At 40.8% G+C, this 13,188-nt stretch overlaps 1 protein-coding gene and 1 pseudogene across 1 annotated transcript; both read left to right on the top strand.

Moving 5' to 3' along the window:
* The first annotated feature begins 10,885 nt into the window (after positions 1-10,885).
* On the top strand, positions 10,886-11,762 carry LOC122026560 (annotated as a pseudogene).
* Positions 11,763-11,881: 119 nt separating this feature from the next.
* On the top strand, positions 11,882-12,965 carry LOC122027888. The gene has a single exon (XM_042586905.1). It carries the CDS (start codon positions 11,960-11,962, stop codon positions 12,908-12,910), a length of 951 nt encoding a protein of 316 aa, XP_042442839.1. The 5' UTR covers positions 11,882-11,959; the 3' UTR covers positions 12,911-12,965.
* Positions 12,966-13,188: the final 223 nt, after the last annotated feature.

Raw genomic sequence — 13,188 nt, 5'->3', positions numbered from 1 at the left:
CTACCAAGACTTTCCGCATAGGGTTACCACCCCCTATGACCTAGGGTTACTATTAGGATGTATACTAAAAGCCTAGCTTTTGGTATAAACATTTATCTAGAAATAAGAATCACATTGGCCAAATATCTACATTTATGATAAATGTAGTTGTTCAATTAATTTATATTGTAGATAACATGGTGTGTGGTGTCACACACAGAAGATCATGTTATTGGTTCCTTATAAATTATAAACAGTAGCTCACGACCAAGATGGAAAGGAACAAACCATTGGAAGGTCGTAGTGTAATTAGGTATTAGTTTATCTTAACTATATAATTACACTAGTACACTTAGAGTGTATTGAGTAGGACCATTTGAGGTCGTTCCTTTTATACTGACTTTATGAAGGAAGAAAGACCTCAGTTATTATGGAAGTGTGTGCTCTTAATCCTAATATAATAACAAGCATATATATTTGATATTTATTTCTTTAATTTATCAATGGGTGAGATTTAGTTCGATGAATCAATAAGCCCGATAAGTTGGGAAATGATATCACTTATAGTGTGTGTTGTTGATTATAGAAGGAAACTGTGTCCTAGTGATCTAGGTTGAGAATGTCTCCAAGAGGAGCTCATAAGGATTGTCATGTTAAACACCCTGCAGGTGGACTTAGTCCGACATGACGATGAAGTTGAGTGGTACTACTCTTGGAGCTAGATATTAATTAAGTGAGTTGTCAGTAACTTATTTAATTAGTGGACATTTGTTATCTTAAACACACGGAGACTAACACACTCATAATAAGAAGAAGCCCAAAATGTAATTTGGGATTGGTGCGGTAGTTCAATAATAGTTCTTTAGTGGAATGAATTATTATTGATGAAATTAAGTTGTGTGTTCGGGGCGAACACGGGATGCTTAATTTCATCGAGAGACCAAAACCAATTCCTCCTCTCGGTCCCTATCGTAGCCTCTTAATTATAGAGTATTATACCCACCTATACCCACCTTCTTACCCATCCTATAGGGGTCGGCCAAGCTAGCTTGGAGACCAAGCTAGGGCCGGCCATGGGTATGTTCATGGGTGAATTCATGTGGCCGGCCCTATTAAAATAAAAAGAAATTTTAATTTTAAAAATTTTCTTATGTGGATATTATAATTTAAAAGAGAGTTTAAAAATTTAAATCCTTCCTTTTATAAGATTCTACAAAAGATTAAGATAAGAGTTAAAATCTCTTTCCTTATTTGTAGATTAAAAGGTTGATTTTAATTTTGGTAAAAACTTTCCTTTTAATTATATTCATGATTTAAAAGAAAGTTTAAAAATTAAAAATTCTCTTTTATTAGTTTCGACAAAAGATTAAGAAAAGATTTAATATCTTTCCTTATTTGTAGATTGAAAGGAGATTTTAATTTTTAGAGATAACTTTCCTTTTTGGAAATTATCCACATGTTTAAAAGAAAGATTTTAATTTATAAAATTTCTTTTTATTAACCAATCATGAAGGGATTAAAATTATTGGAGAAATTTTTATAAATTTCTAGAAACAAATTAGGAAGTTTTAATTTTTGTTTTAATTAAAACTCTCCTTGTTTTGGGAAGAAGAGTGGCCGGCCATTATAATTTGAAAAGAGAAAATTATTTTAATTAAATAAATTTTCCTTTTCAATGGCAAAAGAATTAAGGAAGTTTTTATTAAATTTTCCTTATTTGCCAAGATCAAGGATTATAAAAGAGGGGGTAGAGGAGGCTTCAAGGCGAACGACTCTATTCTATTTTTCCTCTCTTTTCTCCTTGGGTATGGCCGGCCCTTTCTTTCCTCTCCTCTCCTTTATGTGGCCGAAACCTTCTCATAGTGGAGATAGCTTTGGTGGCCGGATCTAAGAAGGAGAAGAAGGAGAGAAAAGAAGCCTCTTTTCTAGCATCCCTTGGAGCATGGTGGTGGTGGTCGAACCTCTTCATCCTAGGAGAAGTTTTGATGGCCGAAACTTGTAAGGAAGAAGAAGGTGCTTGGTGGTTCTCATCTCGGAAGATCGTTGCCCACACAACGTCCGAGGTTAGAAGAGGAATACGGTAGAAGATCAAGAGGTCTTTCTAAAAGGTATAACTAGTAATTTTTGTTTCCGCATCATACTAGTTATTTTTGGAAATAATACTAAATACAAGAGGCATACGATTCTAGAGTTTCGAATTTGTTTTCAATATAGTGTTCTTTTGTTTTTTTTTTCCTTGTGATTTGATTGTTCTTTTCGGTTAACCTAAAGTTATTTTAGGAAATTAAATATTAGCTTTCCATAAAAGGTTTTGTCTAGTCGGTGGTGGTTGCTCCCATATCCAAAAAGGTCATGTGCCTCGCCACGTCAGTACTGGGAACCAATTATGGAAATTAATATTTAATGGAATTAATAACTTAAGGTGATTTGGGTCGAACGTGTTAAGTTCTGCAGGAGACTCAAGTCAAAACCTAAAAGAACGAATAGATTAAGTTTTGGATCAAACGTGTTAAGTTCCGCAGGCGATCCAAAATTTAATTTAAAAGAACACATGGTAGCTAGGAAAAGGTTCAGACCTTTGTACAAAATTTTTGTACAATGGAACCTCTAGGTTTTCCGAGTAGCAACCAATAGTTACCACCCCCTAGGGTTTTCCCTTTGCCTAACCGCAACTAGGACTTTTCTCCACCTAGGGTTACCACCCCCTAGGACCTAGGGTTACCATCCCCTAGGGTTTTCACCTGCCTAACCGCAGTTAGGACTTTCCTGAAACACTCATTCAACATATTAGATAACAGAGAATCTTAACTTTGAATCCCTTTGCCATTATCAAAACTTAGGTTCGATCGTCAGATGCTTCCTGCACCAACAGAGTTTGCCCTGTAGGAAAGGGAGAGAATGAAGGAAACCTTCACTCATGTCTTGTCATTAAAGGGTTAAGGTTATGGGATTTAGCCTTGTGACAAAGAAGAGGTTAAGGCTATAGGAATTAGCCTTGGTATAAAGAAGAGGTTAAGGCTATGAGATTTAGCCTAACTTAGTGGTATTGTCAAACATCAAAAAGGGGGAGATTGTTGGGGCAATTTCCATAGGTCAAGGTTGACCAGTTTGACTAAGCTTGAGTTGAGTCAAGTTTGAGTCAGGATTTGAGTTTTGATGTTTGACAATATAAGGAGATTGCTGGAGCAATCGTCCGGGTATGGAGAAGGTCAAAGGGTTGACTAGGTTGATGAGAATACAAGTCAAGCAGGTCAAGGTTGACAGGAGACTTGACTGGGAAAGTCCTAATTGGATGTTAGGCATTTGGAAAGTTCTAGTGAGGAGCTAGGCAGGAGAAAGTCCTGGTGAGGAACCAGATAACGAGAAAGTCCTAGTGAGGAGCTAGGCAAGGGAAAGTTTTGGTGAGGAGCCAGGCAACGGGAAAGTCCTAGTAAGGAGCTAGGCAAGAGAAAGTCCTGGTGAGGAGCCAGGCAATTGGAAAGTCCTGGTGAGGAGCCAGGCAAGTGGAAAGTCCTAGTGAGGAGCCAGGCAGTTGGAAAGTCCAAGTGTGATCTTGGCAAAGGAGAAAGTCCTGGTGAGGAGCCAGACAATTAGAAAGTCCAAGTGTGATCTTGGCAAAGGGTGTAAGTCCAAGCATGTGGTCTTGGCAAGATAAGTCCTGGTATGACTTGGCAAGAAAGACCTGACAACTAGGATGAGGCCAAAGGAAGCTCCTGAAGCAAAGGCATGAGGATAGGGAGATATCCGAGGGACGCAAGGCTGATGGAGGAGGCTAGAAGGCTAGTTTGAGGTTGGTCGGATGTGGCCAAATGCTAGGCATGGAGACCCAACAGGTCACGGTTGACCGGAAGTTGGGTTTGAGACTTTAGACTTGAGTTTGAGTCAAGTTCAGAGTGTTCAATCGATCGTGCGATTGATTGAACAAGGTGCAATCGATCGATTGATTGGACTGTGCTGCGATTGTGGGAAGGCCCAATCGATCGGTCGATCGATTGGGATGTGAAATCGCGAGCATAAAGGCTTTCCCAATCGATCGGGCGATCGATTGGGAGCTGCTAATCGATCGGGCAATCGATTGGGAGCTGCCAATCGATCGGTCGATCGATTGGGCAGTAGAAGCTGTCACGCGGACGCGAGAGCACAGAAAGGTTCTGAATCGATCGGGCAATCGAATCAGGAAGTCCCAATCGATCGGTCGATCGATTGGGAAGTGACCGTTGCGCAGGATGCAGGTGATGGACGACTGCGATGGAGCGGTGCTGATGTGGCAATCGATTGGGGTTGATTTCAATCGATTGGGAGCACAGGATATAGCCGTTGCGGAGCATTTTCTCTGCAGATCTTTGCGATTTCTTTCCTGCGAGCTTACAGCGATCTTCAACGACTTTCTCCGATCTTCACCGCCAGTTTTTGAAGGCTCTTGAGAGTGTTCTCTCAAGGTTCAAGAGGCAACAACAAGCAACAAGTAAGTAAGAATAAGTAGTGTTTTCATTTGTATCTTGTACTCTCTTCTTGTATTTTTGTTTGTGTTGTTGTGTGAGCTTGTACGAGACTTCTTCGCCTCCGGCTGCAATCGAGAAGGAGTTGTTCATAGTGGAGATAGCGTGTCGTGTGTGGATCCTTGGATTAGTCATCTCTTCTTGAGTTGGATACCAAGTAAATCTACTTATTAGCGTTGTGTGAGTCTTGTAGTTTTACTTCCGCTGCATATCATCATCAAGACGCAATCGACGAGCGCGCGACAAGCCACTATTCACCCCCCTCTAACGGGCACATTGGTCCCAACATAAATTACACAACAACTCCTGAAGACGACTCTTCAACCGATAAAGAAAGATGAAAGCTTCAGTAACAATAGAAGTCAATGTGGAAGAGGTCGTGGATATGGCTAAGGCCGTCCTAATGAGCAAGGATGGATCTCCAACAATAATAATGAAAGAGGAGAAAATTCAACAAGAGGATGTGAAAGAGGGCACAAAAACGCGAGGTATGATAAATCTCAAGTTAAGTGCTACAATTGTGATAAGTTTGGACATTATGCTAAAGAATGTAGATCGTCCAAGAATAAAGTATATGAAAGAGCAAACCATATGGAAGAAAGGAAAGAGGAAGATGACACCCTACTGCTAGCATATAAAGATAATGAAAGAGGCGAAGATACAATTTGGTATCATGACATTGGTGCAAGCAATCGTATGTGTGGAAAAAGAAATATATTCGTAGAGCTTGATGAACTAGCTAGTGGTAATATATCCTTCGGAGATGAATCAAAGATCGAGATGAAAGGCAAAGATAACATTCTCATCCGTTTGAAGAATGGAAAACATGAATTTATCTCAAATGTTTTCTTTGTGCCAGATATGAAGTGCAACATCTTGAGCTTAGGACAACTTTTGGAAAAAGGATATGATATTCATCTAAAAGATAATATGCTTATCTTGAAAGATGGTATTGGTTGCATGATTGCTAAGGTGCCTATGTCAAGAAATAGAATGTTCTTGCTTAATATTCAAAATAATATTGTCAACTGTCTCAAAGCTTGTTATAAAGACATCACTTGGCTATGACATCTTCGATTTGGGCATCTCAATTTTGGAGGACTAGAATTAGTTTCAAAGAAAGAGATGGTGAGAGGACTATCCTGCATCAAACATCCTGATCAATTATGTGAAGCATGTCTATGTGGGAAGCAATTCAGAAGAGGTTTTCCAAAGGAGTCAAGTTCAAGAACCTAGAAGCCACTTGAACTTATACATACAGATGTTTGCGGTCCGATAAAGCTAAGTTCACTTAGTAAGAGTAATTATTTCATTCTTTTTATAGATGACTTTTCTTGAAAAACTTGGGTATACTTCTTGAAGCAAAAATTGGAGGTCTTCGGCATATTCAAGAAATTTAAAGTGGCCATAGAAAAGGAGAGCAGTCTCAAGATCAAAGTTATGCGTTCTGATCGAGGAGGAGAATTTACCTCAAAGGAGTTTCAAGAATTTTGTGAAGCCAATGGAATACGACAACTGTTGATAGTTCCAAGATCCCCTCAACAAAATGGAGTGGCGGAATGAAAAAAATCAAACCATCCTTGATATGGCAAGGAACATTCTTAAAATAAAGAGACTACCAAAGGAACTTTGGGTAGAAGCGATTGCATATGCAATATACTTATCCAACCGATCACTAACAAGGAGTGTGTGGGGTAAGACACTATAAGAAACATGAAGTAGAAGGAAACCTGGAATTTCTCATCTAAGAGTTTTTGGGAGTATACCCACGTTCATGTGCCTAATGAAGCAAGAAGCAAACTGGATGATAAAAGTAAAAAAGTTTATTTCTATTGGCTATGATACTAACTCAAAAGGGTATAAGCTTTACAATCCAAATACTGGGAAGACAATAATTAACCGGGATGTTGTATTTAATGAAGAAGAAGAATGAAATTGGGAATCTCAAAATGAAGATTACAACTTCTTCCCATACTTTGAAGAAGACAATGTGGAGCAACCAAGGGTGGAGCAAATAAGAGAGGATCCTACTACTCCACTAGTAACACCAACATCAAGTACTCAAGGAAATTTATCTGCATTTACTTCAAGTGAAAATTCAAGTGAAAGAGTATCATGCTTTAGAAACCTAAGGGACATTTATGAGATAACTAAAAATCAAGATAATATTACTCTATTTTATCTCTTGGCCGATTGTGAACCTATAGATTTCCAAGAAGCTATAAATAATAAAAAGTAGAAAAATATGATGAATAAAGAAATCAATGCGATCGAGAAGAATGGTACATGGGAGTTAACTCCACTTCCTGAAGGATATAAGGCCATTGGTATAAAGTGGGTGTACAAAATAAAAAAGAATGTCAAAGGAGAAACTGAAAGATACAAAGCAAGATTGGTGGCAAAAGACTACAATCAAAGATCTGACATTGATTATGATGAGGTATTCACTCCCGTTGCTCGATTAGAAACTGTTAGACTAAGCATTTCTTTAGCAACCCAAAATATATGGAGAATACATCAAATGGATGTAAAATCTACTTTTTTAAATGGAATTCTCGAAGAAAAGGTCTATATTCGGCAGCCATCAGGTTATGAAGTTAAAGGATAAGAAGACAAAGTCCTAAAATTGAAGAAGGCTCTCTACAGACTAAAGCAGGCACTAAGAGCATGGAATAGCCGGATAGACAAGTACTTACAAAAGAAAGCCTTTATCAAATGTCCTTATGAACATGCACTATACATTCAGAATAAGGATAAAGATGTCTTGATTGTATATTTATATGTTGATGACTTTATAGGAAGCAATCCAAGTATGTTTGGAGAATTCAAAGAAGCGATGACTAAGGAGTTTGAAATGACTGATATTGGACTCATGGCATACTATCTGGCATCAAAGTAAACCAAAGGGAAGATGGAATCTTCATTTCACAAAAAGGTTATGCAAAAGAGATATTGAAGAAGTTCAAGATGGCTAATAACAAGTCCATAAATACTCCAATAGAATGTGGAGTCAAGCTATCAAAGCATGTTGAAGGAGAAAAAGTTGATCCAACATTTTTCAAGAGTCTGGTTGGAAGTTTACAATACTTGACGTGCACAAGGCCTGATATCCTTTATATTGTTGGACTTGTTAGCCGCTACATGGGAGTTCTATCTACCACCCACCTTAAGATTGCTAAAAGGATTTTCCGCTATATCAAAGGTACGATAGATTTTGGATTACTTTATTCAACATCCAACTATTTTAAACTTGAAGGATATAACGACAGTGATTGGGGTGGAGATATGAATGATTGAAAGAGCACTACAGGATTTGTATTCTTTATGGGAGATACAGCTTTCACTTGGATGTCGAAGAAACAACCTATTATCACACTTTCTACTTGTGAAGCGGAGTACGTGGCTATGACCTCGTACGTTTGTCATGCTATTTGGCCTAGAAATTTATTGAATGAGCTAAGTTTGCTACAAGGAGAGGCAATCAAGATTCGAGTTGATAACAAGTCTACAATAGCACTAACAAAAAATCCAGTCTTCCATGATAGAAGCAAGCACATCGATATGCGCTATCACTATATCAGAGAGTGCATTACAAGAAAAGATGTACAAGTGGAATACATAAAGTCTCAAGATTAAGTTGCTAATATTTTTACCAAACCTTTCAAATTTGAAGACTTCATCAATATGTGATATTTACTTGGAGTTACAAAATCAAGTTTAAGAGACTGTGTTGGAAATTAAACTTTATTTTATTAATAGAGATAAAAATGAGATGAGGTGACATTTCTTGATAAGAAGATAGGGATAGAATTTGATGAGAATGAGAGTTCGTGATAAGAAGATAGGGATAGAATTTGATGAGGAGACAATCTTGATAAGGATAAGAGTTCGTAGAGATAAAATAAAATAAAAAGTCTAGCGCTTATCAATAAGCGTATAAATATGTACCTTTATTCAGTGAATAAAACAAGTTGTTTGTTTTATAATCCTCTTCCACATAGAGATTCTCCTTTTCCACATTTCCTCTCATAACTCTTTTATTTCTTCTACTATAATTTCTTTTTTCCAACAGAACAAGCTCAGGAGAAGAGACGAGACGTGGACCAAATCAGTCTCCAGAGGGCAGAAGAGGTCAATGCTTGTCGAGTTGTCCAACGATGAGCAGGAGGATAATGAGGAACATATTCCGATCCTCGGCCTGCCCACCCAATACACCTACCCTGAGCTCGAAGAGGCCACCAACAATTTCCAGACACTAATCGGCTCTGGAGGATTTGAATGTGTTTACAAGGGTCAATTCCCGGACAAATCCCTCGCCGCCGTGAAGCAGATCAATGCCAGCAACACGCAGCAAGGGTGGCGAGAATTCTGCATCGAAATTGTTCATGAAATTAATTGGTAGAGGAAAGAAATAATATAAAACTTTTTGATCATTTTATTACTAAAGTCAATATGCTTATTTATACAAATTGTCCAAAATAATAATGGAAATATTAAATAAGACATATAATAATAATAATAATTATAAACATAGTAATATAATAGACTTAGAAATATTATTTTTCCTATTTGATTCATATCGGTCTTGATTATGTGCCAAATATAATAAATCTCAATTGATTGAAATCAATTAGAGATTATTTTCATTATTGTCATTTCCCCCAACAAACTCAACGGGAGTGTCTAAACATTGAATTTGAGTGCTAACTTGGTAAAACGTTGTCTAGATAATGACTTAGTAAATATATCAGCAATTTGATCTTCCGTAGAGATATAAGAAATCGAAAGTTGTCGAGTTGTCACACGCTCGAGAATAAAATGAAAATCAATCTCTACATGCTCAGTACGAGCATGAAAAATAGGATTTGTCGCAAGATAAGTTGCTCTAATATTATCACACCATATTTTAGGCGTAGTAGTTGGGGATAAGTATAATTCTGAAAGAAGAGATTGTAGCCAAATAATTTCTGACGTTGCGTTAGCAATAACTTTATATTCAGCTTTAGTACTCGAGCAAGAGACTGTAGGTTACTTTTTTGAAAGTCAGGAAACAAGATTTGCACAAGAAATATAACATACCCACTAGTAGAAAGTTTATCTTCGGGAGATCTAGCCCAATCTGTATCACTGTAGGTAATCAACTCTCATGAAGACTGACAATATAAAAGATCATGTAGAATAGTGCCTTTGAGATATCGAAGAATTCTCTTAACACATTCCCAATGATGTTCAGTATGAGCATGCATAAATTGATAGGCACGATTCACTGCGAAAGCAATATCGGGTTGTGTAATTGTGACATATTATAGGACACCAATAATACTACGGTAGAACTGGGGTCAGATATCAGAGAGGAGGATGAAGGTGCAGTGAAACCACCCTCAATTATTGGTATGGAGATGAGACGTGCACTATCCATTTTAGCTCATTGTAGGAGCCCAGTAATGTATTTGCTCTGAGAGAGAAGGCAACCTTCAAAATATGAGAGAAACTCTATGCTAAGGAAAAAACGAGCATTGACAAGATCTCGAATAGGAAAGTCTTGACAGAGAAGATGTAGTAAAGTAGTAATGTTGTTTTGATCACTACCAGTTATTAATATATCATCCACATAAATCAGAACAAATATTGAAAATTCCTCATTACATTTGTAGAATAGGGAAGAGTATGTTTTTGAGTCAAAAAATCCCTAAGTATGAAGCCAAGTAGATAGACGATGAAACCATGCACGAGGTGCTTGTCGAAAACCATATATAGAATTCTGAAGTTGACACACATGCGTTGAAAGTTGCGGGTGGATGAATCTAGGAGGTTGCACCATATAAACAGTTTCTTCAAGGTGTCCATGAAGGAAAGCATTAGAAACATCTAATTGGCGTATTGGTCAATTGGAGCTTACAGCTATATAGTAGCAATCTGATAGTTGTAATTTTGATGACTAGACTAAAAGTATCATTGAAGTCAATACCTGACTGTTAATTAAAGTCTTTAGCAACAAGGCAAGCTTTGTAACATTCAATAGAACCATCTGCACGATACTTAATTCGGTAAACTCATTTAAAGTTCACAATATTCATAGATGGGGTATGAGGGACTAAGCTCCAAGTTACATTACGAAGAAGATCATCAAATTCTGTAGCAATCGCAGCACGTCAATTTAGATCTTTGACTGTCTGTGTAAAACTAGAAGGTTCAACAAAATATGAAGAAGCAATAAGAGCACGTGGAAGAGGATAATGAGAGGAAACTGATTGACATCGGGCATAAATATCATTTAGAGGAAGCATCCGCTAAGGAATATTATCATCAGAGCTACTCGGAGATGAGTGGTCAGACGAATGAGAATCAGAACTAGAAAGTGGATCACCACTAACAGCCGAGTCTACAGAAACTTGCGGAGATGGAACATGACCCAAGATACCAACCCCCACCATATCAATCTCGTCCGCCTCCCTGGCTTTTGCGCAGAGAGCCACAAGCGGCTGCTGGTCTACGAGACATGAACCGTGGTTCCCTTGACCGCACGCTCTTTGGCCGTAGCTCTGGCCTGGCCGTCCTCAAGTGGAAGCAACGGCTCGACATCACGGTGGGAACCGCGCACGGGCTAGCCTACCTCCACGCCGGATGCGAGCACAGGATCATCCACTGCGACATGAAGCTGGAGAACATCCTGATCCACGATCACAACCAGGACAAGATTGCCGACTGGCCAAGCTTATGAGCCCGAAGCAGTCCGGGCTCTTCACCATCATGCGGGGGACGCTCGTCTACCTCGCGCCGGAGTAGCTCACCAACACCGCCATCTCCGACAAGACCGACGTGTACAGCTTGAGGATGGTGCTGCTTGAGATCGTGCGGGGGCCTAAAAATCGGGTCGACGAAAGAGACCCAGAGTTGACCGGCTCCCCGTTGTCGTACTTCCCGATGTTGGCGTTCGAGATGCACAAGCGGGGTAGGTACGAGGAGTTGGCGGACCCGAGACTGGAGGGGAAGGTGAACCGGGACGAGCTGGAAAGGATCGTCAAGGTGGCTCTGTGCTGCCTGCACAAGGAGCCTGGGAGCCGACCGAGCACGACGATGGTGGCGGCGATGCTGGAGGGGACGGTGCCGGTCGGCGAGCCACGTCCGAGGTCGCTGCAGTATTTGAGGTTTTACGGACGCGGGACAGAGGGATCGCACCTGAGTCTAGGGGGTTCGGCGACCAGCACAACGAGTCCGGGGTCATCGGCGTCGCCGCTGCTGCTCTCCTACTTGTCGTCGCAGGAGGTGTCTAGGCCGAGATAGCAGAGGCCCAGGTCAACGTTTAAAATTAAGATCAATGTGTGCTTTTATCCTTTAAACACCTAGAGGTTAATAAAATAATATGTAAAAATGAGGGTGCACTCTGAAATTGTCTCATATTCTTCCCCAAGAAGTGGGAATGGCGCATAGAAAATATAGGAAATTGACGACGGAGGAAGAGAGTGGGGATTGAATCGCTGATGGCCAATCTACTTTACCACGTCTTCGCCTTCTTCGGCTTGTTCTCCTACGGCCTCTACCACCTCATTTCCGCCGTCCGATCTTATAACACCTCCTCCTCCTCCGCCACCACCTCCCCTCGACTGGCCATCGCCATCGAACACGCCGCCCGCCCTTACTACCCCCTCGCTCTATCAGCCCACCGCCATCACCTCCTCCGCCACCTCCCCATCTACCTTTCTTTCTTCTCTCTATTCGTTGCGGTCGTCGCCAACGTTCTCCTCTCCGCCGGCGATGCGCGCGCCGATGCCCAGCGCTTCTCCTTTCTCGAGTCCGCCTCGGCGCTCCTTTTCTTCCTCCTGTCCCTCTCCCTCACCCTCTTGTTGCCTCTCCCAACGGACATCATCTTCCTTCTCGCCGCCCTCGCGTTTGCCCTTCTCTCGGCTGCCTCCGCCCACTCCTCCGCCGTTGGCCAGCAATCCGAACTCCAGTCCAAGTGCGACGCCCTCTCGTCTCTCATATTTTCCGTCTCTGCCGCTGCTGCGCTTGCCCTAGCTGTTGCCCCGAGGCTCTTCATCGCGGAGCTCGTCCTCTCCGCCTCCATTGCCCTCCAGGGTCTCTGGTCGCTGCAGGCTGGCTTCTCCCTTTATGTCGAGGCCTTCATTCCCGAGGGATGCCACCGACTACTGGGCGTTCGATACATCTCCACCAGCTGCGATCTCGAGGACTCGCGTATCCGTGCCTTCGCGATCCTGGATCTGGCCTTCACCGTCCACGCCATTCTCATCGCCGTTGTCACCTTCGTCGTGTATGTTTCTTTGAACCCGGCTCCCGTCGTGGTCGGGGGCCTTGTACGGAGGCACAATGGAGGCTCTTACGAGGCTCTGACAACGTTATCGTCCACCGGTGCTCTCTCAGATATGGATCACATGCAGATGAAGGTTCTCTCCAAGAGCTCGACGCAGGCCTGAGCTAAGTAGCCTCTCTTTTATCCCTGTTGTTGCTTCCTTTAACCCTAAAACAAAGAAAAAAAGATCAAACATAAAGCAATTTGCTTTTTGATTGGACGTTTACTGCAGTTAACATCGATGCGTGTCGATTGAGAGATGCTCTTAGATTTTAATATTGAGGTTTTGGATGGTGATTGCCTCAACATATTTATTGGCCATATTCAACAAACTTCTTCCATTTTTTTTTATGAATATGTGCTTGTTTGATGGCAATTCCCATTCCCTAAATTCAACAGATC

This window comes from Zingiber officinale, chromosome 10A (assembly GCF_018446385.1).
Source record: "Zingiber officinale cultivar Zhangliang chromosome 10A, Zo_v1.1, whole genome shotgun sequence".
In the NCBI taxonomy this organism is placed as follows: Eukaryota; Viridiplantae; Streptophyta; class Magnoliopsida; order Zingiberales; family Zingiberaceae; genus Zingiber; species Zingiber officinale.
Note: the sequence above shows the minus strand (reverse complement) of the source record. Positions and strands in the feature narration are given on the sequence as shown.